At 37.8% G+C, this 13,233-nt stretch overlaps 1 protein-coding gene across 1 annotated transcript; it reads left to right on the top strand.

Annotated features, from left to right (window-relative positions):
* Positions 1-4,500: 4,500 nt before the first annotated feature.
* LOC140232115 (lysophospholipid acyltransferase 7-like) lies at positions 4,501-12,196 on the top strand. The gene is made up of 7 exons (XM_072312263.1): positions 4,501-4,712; positions 6,647-6,773; positions 7,159-7,336; positions 9,103-9,298; positions 9,548-9,709; positions 10,823-10,993; positions 11,812-12,196. The coding sequence occupies exons 1-7, from the start codon at positions 4,501-4,503 to the stop codon at positions 12,194-12,196; spliced, it is 1,431 nt and encodes a 476-aa protein (XP_072168364.1).
* Positions 12,197-13,233: the final 1,037 nt, after the last annotated feature.

Genomic DNA, 13,233 nt, shown 5'->3' with positions numbered 1-13,233 from the left:
GAATTGTATGGTATGAAATAATTCCACAAAATGGAAAAGAAGATATACATGTTTCATGCTCTTGTCTGAAGATCACTTAATGATAATTATGTACATTTGCATAAACTCGGGCAGAAATCTGACAAGTGATTTGATCTGTAGCATTATAGGAGGGACTGAATTTAAATGTTCAGCAACAGTAGATGGATAATTCATGGACTGAGGAAGGGAATATAATGTAAGTGGGTGATTATAATTTGAGTAGTGCAGGTGAATTCTGGAGTCTGACTGGTGATGATTCATGTTGGAAAGTTTCCCGACACCAACTCCCTTTTAGAAAATTGGAACCAAGCCATGATTTTGAGCAGACTGAAATCTGTCACATTCTTATTTGTATGTTCAATTTTATGGTAACATTACTGATCTGAAGGATACCTGAAACTTTGAGCTGAAGAGTAATTATGATGGTTGTAGTATGAAATATTATGTAATGCTGATGTAATCATAAAAAGAAAATAGGATAGAAAATGGTCAATTTGTGAAGTCATCTTAGTAATATCCATTTAGTGATCATTGTGTTTTTTTCATTGTCATTGAAAGTGTCTTGTCAAAGGAGAATATATCCTTCAGAAGAAAATAACAATGAAAGAAAGATGAATAATCAACGTGATTTGAGTAAGAATTTAAAGAATATTGAGTTATGGCCATTTGAATGTCAAGGAGGCATTTTACATATTGTGTCTATTTGAAGTCATGATATATTGATTTCGTTTACATAACTGTCATTTTGCTTTCATAGACCACACATGGGGCTGCCATGCTACCTAATTTTACATCCAAACAAATAGCCATACTGTAAAAGTGGACATTTTCTCATAAGTAATTTTTCACACTCAGCAGGGTAAGATGAATTTCTTTTGTTTTCAATTCCATCGAATCAAAACATTGAATAGTGTTACGTATACATGTAACAAGCAAAAATGCATGCATTTATTTTTGCGCTAGTTTCTCATATCACAAAATGTATGAAAATTGCCACTTTTACATTTTTCCTTTTATTTCTTTATTTTTTTTTTTTGCCTTTGAGATGTTTCATTCAGTTCTTTAAATGATATGTTGCTATGTTGTCAGTGTTTTTATTCAAACATTGTTAGTTTTTTTTCTCTTGAAGGATAAATTCTCCTTTCAGATTATCTAAGGTCTCTTCCAATGTACCTCACCAATCATTGTATTATTTGTGCAGTTTTGTATAATGATATAGTCCCTGCACATACAAGAATGTAAAATTGTAAGTGCAATGATGTAGCCATATATGATTAGTTCAGGTAATGATTATTGTTCCTCTCTTATTGGTGCTGAAAATTTATTTGTACTTTTAACGTAATTTGATAAAATGTGTACCATTGTCAGTTAATCTCTTGTATTGTGATATTCTTCATGCAATTACATGGCCTTGCAGCCATCACTCATTTCATAACATTACGTTATAAAAGTTATACAGAGTTAATCATTAATTTATTGAAATTCATCATACATTTTATATCTTTGGTTATATTTGATTAGTGTATGCCATTTAATTGTTCTATGACGTATGTTGCATTATTGCATTAACATGCATGCAGAATACAAAATGTATGACTTACATCCTTTTGCATGTTGGCTTCTGTATTAAATTTGCTGCTGAGGAGAAAAGTAAACAAAATTCCAGAGAGATGCATTCATTTGTGTTGCTCTTACATCAAGGGTAATTTACTCCAGCCATAAATGTGGTTTCATTTCATGCAGAACTATCACAAGTACACATCAGTGAAATTTGATAAATATCTGACAATCCATTTCAAAATTATGGAATTTTGTAGTTTTGGTTATTAACCAATGTGCTGTCATTTCTGGATAAGAAGACTGCAACAGGTTATAATGTGACAGTGGGGCAAAAGAAGAAAGAAAATATACCACCAGAGTAGAGATTGTACAAAATCTAATTTCATTTTTTCATGAAGATTACATCTTCTTTCAACTTGTTTCTGGCATATTTTATTGGTAAAATCACTACCCCTGCCTGAGGTAGCTCAAGTGCTTCTTCATTGTGCCAGAAAAATTAAACTTTACTCATGTGCCGCTGATATTTTGCCTTTTCTGGATCCTCTTATGTATTTGGGATGAATTCCCCTGTAAATTATGGGGAAGAAAATAAGTAGAGTGAGAGAAAGTGAATGGCAAATGTGTGTGGAATAAGTAAATGCAATGCAGTGTTTGTAGGTGTGTGTGTGTGTGTGTGTGTGTGTGTGTGTGTGTGTGTGTGTGTGTTTGTGTGTGTGTGTGTGTTTCTGTTTGTGTCTGTATATATGGTATGTTTGTTCATTAACAATGTATAGGCCTATTGCTCTCTAACCATGCATTGCTGTTTAACTTAACCATCAAATCTTGGGAAATTTGCCACAAATATTATCTTATCAGTTTTATTCGGCTCTATTCAATTTTGTAGCAAATCATATATTGGACAAAGATTAAATGGAACTGGCTATGGTTAATTAATCTGTACAAAATCAGAGAGAAATTTGCAAAGATTTGCCAATTTGAGAAGGGCACAGGAACGGTATTACATAAAAAAGTAACACTCTATTATACTCAGTGCTGCTATCATAACAGTGATGTTTTTACCAGAGGTGTCCCTAGCTTGTGTGAGAAATTTTAAAAGAAAAAGTATGTTATGCAGTCACATGAGAAAAAGTATAAACGCTTCAGATTAGAATTATATAAGATAATTAACTTTGATGATTAAATAAAATATCACACCCCCCCCCCCCCACACACACACACATGCACAAACAAGCATTATATAGCCATTCATTGGTCCTCTATTACGTTTCAAGATGTATGGTGGGCCTAAATGTAAGTAAATAATTAGACCTTCAATGGCTATAAAAATTTTTATAAAATAAATAGAATTTAATTCCTGGTCAGTTCATGTGAATTCCCAGCTCAAAGATTAAAAATATAATAAACACCTAATTTACTCTCTTCCTCTTCACCACTTCTCCCATGATCTTGAATTGGCATTCATGATATTTTAATCTTTGCTGAAAGTTGATTGTAGTAATGAGGAAATTAGTCACAAAATCGATATCAATATATGCAAACAATTTAAGTTGGCCTAAATGTAAGCATGCACGTACATTAGTTTATTGATATGTTTTGATTTTGTTTACCTCTTCATAATATCCACAGCAATCCAAAGGCATATGCAACATTGGCTAGCAATGACTGAGGTATTCCAGTTAAGAATTATCCAGTCGTATTTACACAAGCTAGAGAAAACAATATTTGCAGTGAACAGCTATAATCCCAAAATAATTAGGCCAGGGATGTCATTAGATTTGGATAATTGCTGTGGTCATACTGTTGCTGGAGCCAGATTGAATCTTCCAATTCAAAGTTATTAAAGGGATATTTGGATAGTATTGGTGGAGGTGAGGATTAGGCTTTTAACTGTTTGCAAGATACCTAGAAACCTCTCGTGAAATAGTATAGAGTATACGGCCATATTCTACGAGGAATTCGAAGTTTATTTGATGAAAGTTGGTTTTGGAATGACTGATCGCAGAGATCCGAAAACAAAGTAAAAAAAAAAAGTGATATATTGTAATGAAAGGTGAGTCCCACCTTTCATTAGGATCGGGCACTCTGTTTTGGATATCTCAGCCATTTCAAAACAATTTTTCATCACATACTCTTTCACATTTCATAGGAGATTTCTCAGTATCTCACCAAAAACAAAACAAACAAAAAAAAAAATGTTAGAAACCAGTAGTTAGGTCTCAACCAAAACTAAATGATCCCTTGAGAGTTACTAATCAATTCACTTATTCTGTCAACATTCTTGTGCTTATGATAACGAACATGTTACAATCTAAAAAAGCAAAATTAAGAGAGTAAGGATTTCTGTTTTATAAGAAATATTGTGAAAAACTCATGCAATAACAATGAACATATGAATGAATGAGTAGATTATGAATAAAGAGGAAATATAGAGCAAAAAGAAAGCAATTACACTGAATTTTTTTACCGGCAAAAGCGTTTACATACTCTGAAATATACAGACATTGTCTTGTCTAAAATTGCAATTTTTATTTACAAAAAGGCGAATTCCATCCATTTTATAGCATGATAATTCACAGATGCGAGGCTATGCTATATCATTCTACACATTGGCTGGAAGCCGTTCTTCGTGAAGTTCAGGTCAAAGGTCAACAAAGGCATGCTGCTGTGCATAGAGAGGTCCTCAGAAAATCGCTGCCACAGCGTAAAACCGAGACTCCACATCCCTAGGGGAGAGCCCTGCATCGGCGGCCGTGCGCCCGGAGAGCGGGCGGCGGGCGAGCAGGAACAGAAAGCGGCCGAGCAGTTTCTTCGTCACACTACTCGCGCAGCCCGATCGAGCGAAGGCCAGAACACGGCGCTCATCAGCTCAAGAAACTGTTCAGCATCTGGATTTGTGGCAGAATAAAGCAGAGTCTAGTCATGTCTCGAGACGAGCTAATTTACCTCTTCATGCTCCTTTTATCCATATCACTTGGTCATGTTGTCAAGCATACCAAGGGTGCTCGAAATAAACAACTGTTATGTACCGGAGTGGGCCTGTCTTTTGTTCTCATCCTGTGCCGATGGCAGAGCTTCCATTCTGTGTTTACCACGCTGGTCAATGCAGTCATCATCAATGCTGTTGGACCAAGGTAAAGAGGACAAACAATCGAAAAACAAATATACAAGAATTTATGTAGTATTTCACTGATAAGAAATGCGCAATAATCTTGACGAAGAAGAAGACAAAGAAGAAGAAGGAGGAGGAGGAGGACAGGAGGAGGAGATGAAGAAGAAGAAGGAGAAGAAGAAAAAAATGATACTGATCACAATATTTGCCATGATAATTGATATAAACATGCATGTGCTCGTCCAATGACTAGTTCGTGTGTGTGGCAGGATTTAATTAGGCTATCCTGGATTTTAGGAGCTAGAATCTAGGCTAAATTATTTTACTATTTTTAGGCTGTGACTTCAGCACAGCCACTATAGCCCAAACCCCAAACCCTAAACTTTAACCCTAACCCTATTAAAACTCTGAGTGGTGAGTTACCCTGGTGTAGAAACCCTATTTAAGGCCACCATTATTTAACCCGTTCCTTTATGGAAACCTGGTATACCAGGTTCCCAGGTACAGGAGTGCCTGCATTCATCATGTCGTAAATCTGTATGTTTGATATTTTGTGTTACCAGTAATATAAATGCTGCTCACAAAAATGCCTGTAATGTAGTGTTCTAATGTCATAGAAAGATTAGAGTTTCTTCTATCAATATCTGTTTTCCCTCTGTATTAAAATTTCATATATCACAGTATTATTTGCCTTTTTTGGGTCTAGGGCAATTACCCCCTGGGCAATTACCCCGCACCCTTCCCCTGGCCCTAATCCTAATCCTAATCCTGAACCTAACCCTAACCCTAACCCAAACTCCTAACCCTAAACCTAACCCTAACCCTAATCTTTACTCTTACCTTACCACTAACCAGTATTTGGCCGGGGGGTAATTGCCCTCCGGGGGTAATTGCCCGGATACGGCCTTTTTTCAATGCAGCGTTTGCTTGTTATGCTATTTTAACTCGTAGATGTTCATAGTGATGAAGGTTGAGCTCTGTAGATATTTGACTTTGTTGACCCCATTCTATGATTTAGGTGCATCTTTTGTGTATAATAACAAGAGTTTGTGAGCACATCAGTGTATGCTCTATTCATATCTTACGCCCAATCAATATTTCTATTGTTCAGTGGCACATGTAGTTGACCTTGGAAAGGGAGTGCAAGTACCGCTTGACTGCTTTCGCACAGGTGGATCAGGGGCGGATCCAGGAATTCTGTGAAGGGGAGGCGCCTACATTGTTACAAAATTAAAGGGGGTGCTTTTTTTTTGTTATTTATTTTGTATATTTTTAACAAAAAATATTAAAAGAGAGGGTGCGCGCCAGGTGCGCCCCCCCCCCCCCCCCTGGATCCGCCACTGTGGATCACCAACCTGTCCGTTCTCTGTCGCCCCGCAAAAAGAATCTCATTTTGGGGCGTTGAAGGGGCTCGGAGAATTGCAGGAGGAACAAGTTGTCATATTACTTTGATACATATTACTTCATTTTTTTTTTCAGTTTTAGCAGGGGTAAACATATATGGCTGTGCTGAAGTTGGAAGCCTAAAAAAATTTAGCCCCCTAAAACCCAGGATGGACATCACCAATCAATTAGAATTTAGGCCCTGCATTATAGGTGAGATCAGTGCATTTTGTAAATGTTTAGGCCTACTGACTGTTTCTACGTTTGGGTTGAGAAAGTAGACAGTCTAGATTTAGAATAATTCAACCACAACACCATCGAAAATTCGACCTCCTGCTATATGTAGAAACCTATAGGCTTTTGCGCATGGTCCAACCTTGGCACAGGAGGTTGAACCTTGATGTGGCTGTTGATATGTCTTGTCCATAGCTACGTCCATGATCTATAGGTCCTACCACCAACACTGTATTCTGTATAGATGAACCATCTTTGAAAAGAATTGAGAAATAAGTGAATTTCATTATTCTAGTTATAGTTTTCGTGATGTTCAGCTTTATGTTTTCTTTCTCACAGGAAGTGTCATGTCTGGAGCTTCATCTTCTGTTTCTCCTACCTTGCCTTCTTCCGGGCAGCAGGTTACTTCGGCTTTGATCCTCCAACATCTTTCTCCAATGTTGTGCAACTTCTCCTTACTCTAAAGGTACATTAAAACACATCAATCATATAGCTTTGAAGAAATCTTAAAGATTGTAGCTGATCCCCTGCATTTTATAAGCTTAGTGTTGAGAAAGAGCTTCAGAAATTATGTCTTTACAACAAGATAGCAAGGTAAGAGATAATCAGAACAGTTAAAGAGTGTAAAATTGTGCATTCACCCTTGAGTAATGAGGCAGTACTCTGCCTTTGAACTTCCGACTTCATCTGATGTTGTGCAACTTCTCCTTATACCCCAGAGGTGCACTAAAGTACCAAGTCTGATCTTGAATGAATCTGTCAGTGTGTAGGTTACCTGCATCTCCTTGATCTTACCATCCTCACCAGTCTCACTCTGATCATACTTTTTTTTTTCCCCATCCTATCAACAGATTATTGGGGTATCCTTTGAGGTCCATGACTCTCACAAAATCAAGCAGGCAGCATCAACAAATTCTCCAGGGGAAGAGGAGAAAGACAAGAAGGCCCAGCGATACGTTCCAACCATAGAGGATCCATCTATCCTTGAACACTTTCACTACGGATTCTGTTTCATTGGTATCTTAACAGGTAAACCTTCAATAGAAACGATCAGAGTACTATATTCAAGGCTGCACACTGGTGCCGGTCTGCCAGTCCAGACTAGTAAAAATCACTGTCGGGCGAGTCACTTTTCAACAATGCTGGTCTGACATGACCAGCGAAAAAAAAAAAAAGTATCTTTATTGGGGCCAGTCGAAAAAAGAACAAGTGCAATCAAGGGAAGATAAAATTAAAAGACAGTCACATTGTTCAACAAGTTTTACACAAGTGATCATATCTGTTTTTGTCTGGAATACAGTAGCGATCATATATGTGACCCTGCACCACAAATCCAACGAAAAGTCGCCAGACATGGATTTTTAGTTAAGAACAGATTGTGATAGAGCAGACTTTAACCCTGTAAAATGATGTATAACTCAATTCAAATGGACTCTCCCATTAAACTTATCCAAATATCTGAAAGAAAGCACATACTGTGGAAAAGTGTGAGCTGAGAAAAGGGACTCTGAGATACAGAGTCTAATCAAGCGCTCAATCTTTACCAAGCCGTGCTAGCTTTGTGATGAATGGGACAAAAAAAAACATGGGATGTTAACCACCGTAGCATCAACAATGAAAAGATTACCAGATTAAGCCAAATTTGAGCATGCTCTATCAACACGTTCTGTCCATGATAAATGACAACTTTCAAAGCAGTAGCATTATCCTTCAAAAGTTGTTAGCATTGAAAGTGAAGAGTGTTTTCAAGAAATTAAAAGGGGCCTCTGAGCCATACCTGATTACACTACGCTACTAAAAACGGGTTGTAGAAAGACTGCTGAAACTTACTTTCTCATTTTTAAGGTTCCCAAACTTACAAACAGTGTAGAAAAAGAATTGCTCTTTCAGAAAATGTGGGAAACTAAAGATTGACTTGTTTGACCCGTTTCACCTGTTTTTGAGTCCTCACATAAAATCAAGGGGTGCGACTTTTTGTTGGTTTTGTGACGCATGATCACATATATGGACTATCAGCATCTAACCCCACATTTTCAGTGCATCCTGCTGGACGAGAGGGAAATTTGACACCCATGCCATGCCAGCCAAGGTCAAGCTCGTGGAGATTTCCATGAAAGAAGGGTCAGTCAATAAGTGTCGCCAGCCAGGCAAAGGAATGCACATATGCATTCCTTCACTCCCCAGCAGGTCGTAAACTGCATGTAAATTTCATGGGACCCCATCCCAGGAAACAGGGAAAAGGGAACCATACTATGCTTGCAAGTCTTGTTTTACCCCCTTTTTTTTCGAACTTGTAAGTTTTAGGTTCAGACCAGTGAAAATGGAAAAACTGGGTGCCTACTGGTCTGACATTAACTTGTTGGACCAGTAGAAAAAATGAGGTAGTGTGCTGCCCTGCTGTATTCATAGATGTAACTCAAACCAGTATTTGATCAATATTGTTCATTTTGTGTAGGGGTTAAAGGTTACATTAAAAATGAAAGAAAGTTCAGCTGTAAGGGCATATTTAAATGTAGCAAATAGTTATAGTGCATAGCAGTTGTATAGATGTAGGTACTTTCTACTGACCTTATATTTTTGCCACTCTATGTAGCTTGCTTTGAATCAGTTCATGATCAAAGAGGATGAAATGAATTTGCTGTCAATAGATTCTCCAATGATCTTATTTGAAGGTCTGGTACTAAATCATTTCAACAACTGAACAACTGTATTCCATTCCAATGATTTATCATCTCAGTTTTGATTTTATTTTAATGCTTTTTGATATGAAATCACCTTGTTCTCTTCCGCTGTAGGACCCTATTTCAAGTACAAAACCTACTATGACATGCTTCACCACCCACACTCTGCCTCACTGCCGAGCATAGAGCCGCTGCTGAACCGCATTAAGGTGCTGATACCAGTAGGGGGCGCTTTCCTCCTCTTTTCACACTATTTTACAGTGGACTACATGAAGACTGATGAATTCTATGAAAACAGCTACTGGTATAGGTGAGTTTTATGAAGTGGGCCATCACCTGTTCATTCATTCTTTTGATTCATCGAAATGAATGAAAAGCTCGTCCAGTAATCTATTATATCATTATATTTACTTTGTTGCTAAAGAGTCTGTGTTACTATGTCCACCAGATAATGAAACTTGATATTTCTGGGCAAATTGAACAGACATGTTGAAATTTTGTTGTATCTGGCAGAAAAATGAATGTAGCTCAATACATAAATTTCTCCTTAACCCTGCAGGACATTCTACATGGTCCCAATCTTTGTTGTCTTCCGGACTCGGATGTATTCAGCCTGGCTTCTGTCGGAGTGCGTGTGCATGAGTGCAACATTAGGAGCCTATCCGAAGGCTCTGAAACCAAAGTGCGGCCAGGGTCCTTCTATTGACCCAAAGGAAATAAGGTGGGTGCAATGGTAGCCCTGGATCACAGCAGAAAATAGATTACACTAGAATGCCTTGAGCACACTGCCTTGGAGAAATAGATCAGCTCACCAATATATTCAAATTAATGGATACATGTGTATAAAGAGAAAAACAGATACAAACATAAACTTTGCTTGAGACTCTCCAAAGACTTGCCTGACAAAACAACAACTAATACATGGAAACTGCATTTCCATTATTAAAATGTGTTGAATGTGCACATATGAGTGAAATCATTTTTTATTAGTTTTCTTGTGGAAACGTACGACTACCCATAGATTTTAATACACAAGTGATCTGGTCCATTAGTATTAGATGACTTGTTCAATTTTCAATTTCACTGTGAAAATGACAAGTGCTGTGTGAGATGAAGTGTTACTTTGTACAATCATCCATGTGCATGCAGCTGTTATGACTTTGCCAGGGAATTTTCAGTCTAGGAACATTTCAGCTTTGCAGAGTTTTCATTAGTCAGGTCTGAATCTACTGAATATTTGTGTGCAAATAACTTGCAAATTCCATGCTGATTATCTATTTCTTAAGGAAGGAATATATGAAGAGTACTGTATAGGCTGAATATTTTGCAAGGTTTTTACTTTCGAAAATTTCTTGAGTCAGGTGCTATTCACAAATTTAAAAACACGCAAAAATATTAATTCTGGTCCCGACTTGAACATGACGTGCATGCATACATTTCTTCATTCAGTAGGGCCTAGATACTGTATTCCACACTCACAAATTTAAGCACTCGTGAAATTGTCAGGAAGTCCCGATTTGCAAAAAATTAGACTCGCTAAATATATGGCATTTACAGTACTTGAGTGAAGAAGTATTAAGGCATCAATTATAGAGACTGTTGCTTGTGATTGATGAGTGAAACAGTCTGCTTTTTTCTTTTTTTTAATGAGTTCCCCTCTTTTACGATATAATGAGCCTCATTTATTGTTTCTGCCTTGAATTCATGTTTGTGCATACTTCCTCCTTGTAACCATTTTAAGATTTGTTCACGTTCCTTGCAGATTTTTCCAACTCAATTCCCATAGTGTATGACATTACTCAAAGACTGTTAATCATCTCTTGACTGTTCACAGTGGTAAAGAGATTGATCCTGCAGATTATGACTACGAGGCTGTGCACAACATCGATGGCTACATGTGTGACATGACCACCACATTCAGAGATGGGATGAGATGGTGGAACATGTCCGTCCAGTGGTGGCTCAAGAATTTTATCTATTTTAGGTGTCCAGTCAGGGCATGGAGGTGAGATTGGCTTGACCATGAAATGTCCAGAGAGAACTTGTAGTAGTGTGAGAAAAATGCTTCAAAAAAAAAAATGTTTTGATGAATATAGTAAGTGACTTGAAAATTTTCTTCATTTTTTTTATCACGTTGCACTTGAATTCAGTTAAAGTCTTATTCACTGTTTGATGCCAAATTTGACAACTTCCAACAGTTTTTCTTTTGCTTTCATATGTGGTGCAAATGAGATATAATTAATTTATTTATTAATCTATTTTCCATCTCCAACAAATTGTATGTATGATGTGTTGTGCCAAAGTCACATATAGGAACGACATATTTCTGTAAGACCAGTGCAAACAAGATATTTTTCCATTTCAGGTAATAAATTGTTTTGTTATGTAGCTGTGTACTGCATGCATAGACACGCACACAAATCAAAGCCTATCACATGGCATCATTTATCAAAATTATGGTACATGAAGTATTGAAATTGAACCTAGCGCTTTTCACATCAAGTAAGTATAAATCAAGGAAGAAATTGGTTGTCCTAACTGACAAAAATCCAAAAATCTGTAACAATAATGGATATAACATTCATGATAGTTTTTAATTGTTTCTTCAAAGTTTTTGAGAAAAATGACAATAGCAAGGGAAACCTGCAATATTGTTGAGATGTAATCACTATGAGCAACCGCACCTATGAAAATCTTGATTTTACATCACATGACAAGTTTGTAGGTGTCTTAATTTTTGAAGTGCTTGTATTCATCTTAAGCATAATCACTATGATGAAATTTGATGGTGAAGACACTTTCTTAACCTCCTCATGCTGACAGTACTTCAGCCACGATGCTTGTCAGTGCATTCTGGCATGGAATCCACCCTGGCTACTACCTCAGCTTCATGACAGTACCAATGATTCTCTACGCTGAGGATCTCCTCATCCGAGCCTTCCGCACCGAGCAGAACAAGACCGCTTTCGACTGGCTCAACTGGTTCCTCCGCATGCGCGCCTTTGACTACCTCGCGTGCGGGTTTCTTCTCCTCAGCTGGGAGGCGGTCACCCGTTACTGGGCGTCGACGTTCTTCATCGTTCACGTGGTAACGTTTGCATTCATTGGTATAGGTCTCGCATTTCAACCAAAGAAGAAGAGGAAAACGGAGGCAGACAGTCGGCCCGTCGTGTCCAGCGATCGTCCCACTGATGACAAGAACAAATGATGGACTACCATGGTACTTGGCTTTAATTAAATACATCACCAACAAGGGTGCTATGATGGTCTCAACACATGCCTGGGGCTTGCCCAACCCACCAACAGTCAGTGTATGCAGTGTCCATATCCGTTAATTCAGGCAGGAGATTTTGGTATCATGTAACTTGGGAACACCTTTAGTGATTTATTATTGTTGTTGTTGTTTTTTTTTTAAATCTCTGTAGATTTAAAGGTATGCAATGAAACTCTTCTATTGAATTAATGCTATGTAAGTGCACCTGCAGCCAGTGAAGTACTACACTCTTCCAAAGCTAAGGATGGCAAATTTCAAACTCGCCTTGCTGGAAACTTTATTCTGAACATTTCTCAAGATTTGATAAACACTATTTTTCTTCACATGAATGTGAATTTTTGCTATCTCTTCTGTAACGTGAATGATATGGTAGTATACTGGCAAAAAAAAAAGGAACAAACAAAAAAGAACAAAGTGTTGGATTAGAAATGGGTGTTTGAAAGCATCAACATGTCTTTAAAAATCAAGGAAACCCAAGAATAGATCTGATTGGACTTCGAGCTTTATCCCCAAAGAAAGAGAGCTGTTTTTTTACCATAGATGGTGATGGTAGGGGCACAAAGGGATATGTTTTGCTTCGTGCCCAGAGAAATGGACCAGAGACCAATGGACAGATAAACAATATTTGGGGGATTCAGGGTTAGTCCAAATATTTTTGGGGAGTTGCTGTACTCTTATCTTGTTGAGGGATACAGTGTTGTCATTATTTATAATTCTTGTGCCGCTACAGGAATGATACGATTGATAGTATGATACCCATGCACCAGTTATGCATCCCCCATCAACAGCCCTGCAGATGTTCAGAGGACACATCCAGTTCCCTCACTTCCTCTTCCCACAAGGCCTTCTTCCTGTTTGTGTCCTTGAACAGCCTGTGTGCTCCACAATAGCTCATTTTCCTCCAGCCACTCAAACACAGCGTCCTCTTGTTTTGGTAGATAAGAGGGTGAAGTTCTTCCTCTCTAGCTGCT

Source organism: Diadema setosum, chromosome 8, assembly GCF_964275005.1.
Source record: "Diadema setosum chromosome 8, eeDiaSeto1, whole genome shotgun sequence".
Lineage (NCBI taxonomy): Eukaryota > Metazoa > Echinodermata > Echinoidea > Diadematoida > Diadematidae > Diadema > Diadema setosum.
This window is presented reverse-complemented; position numbering and strand designations above follow the sequence as displayed.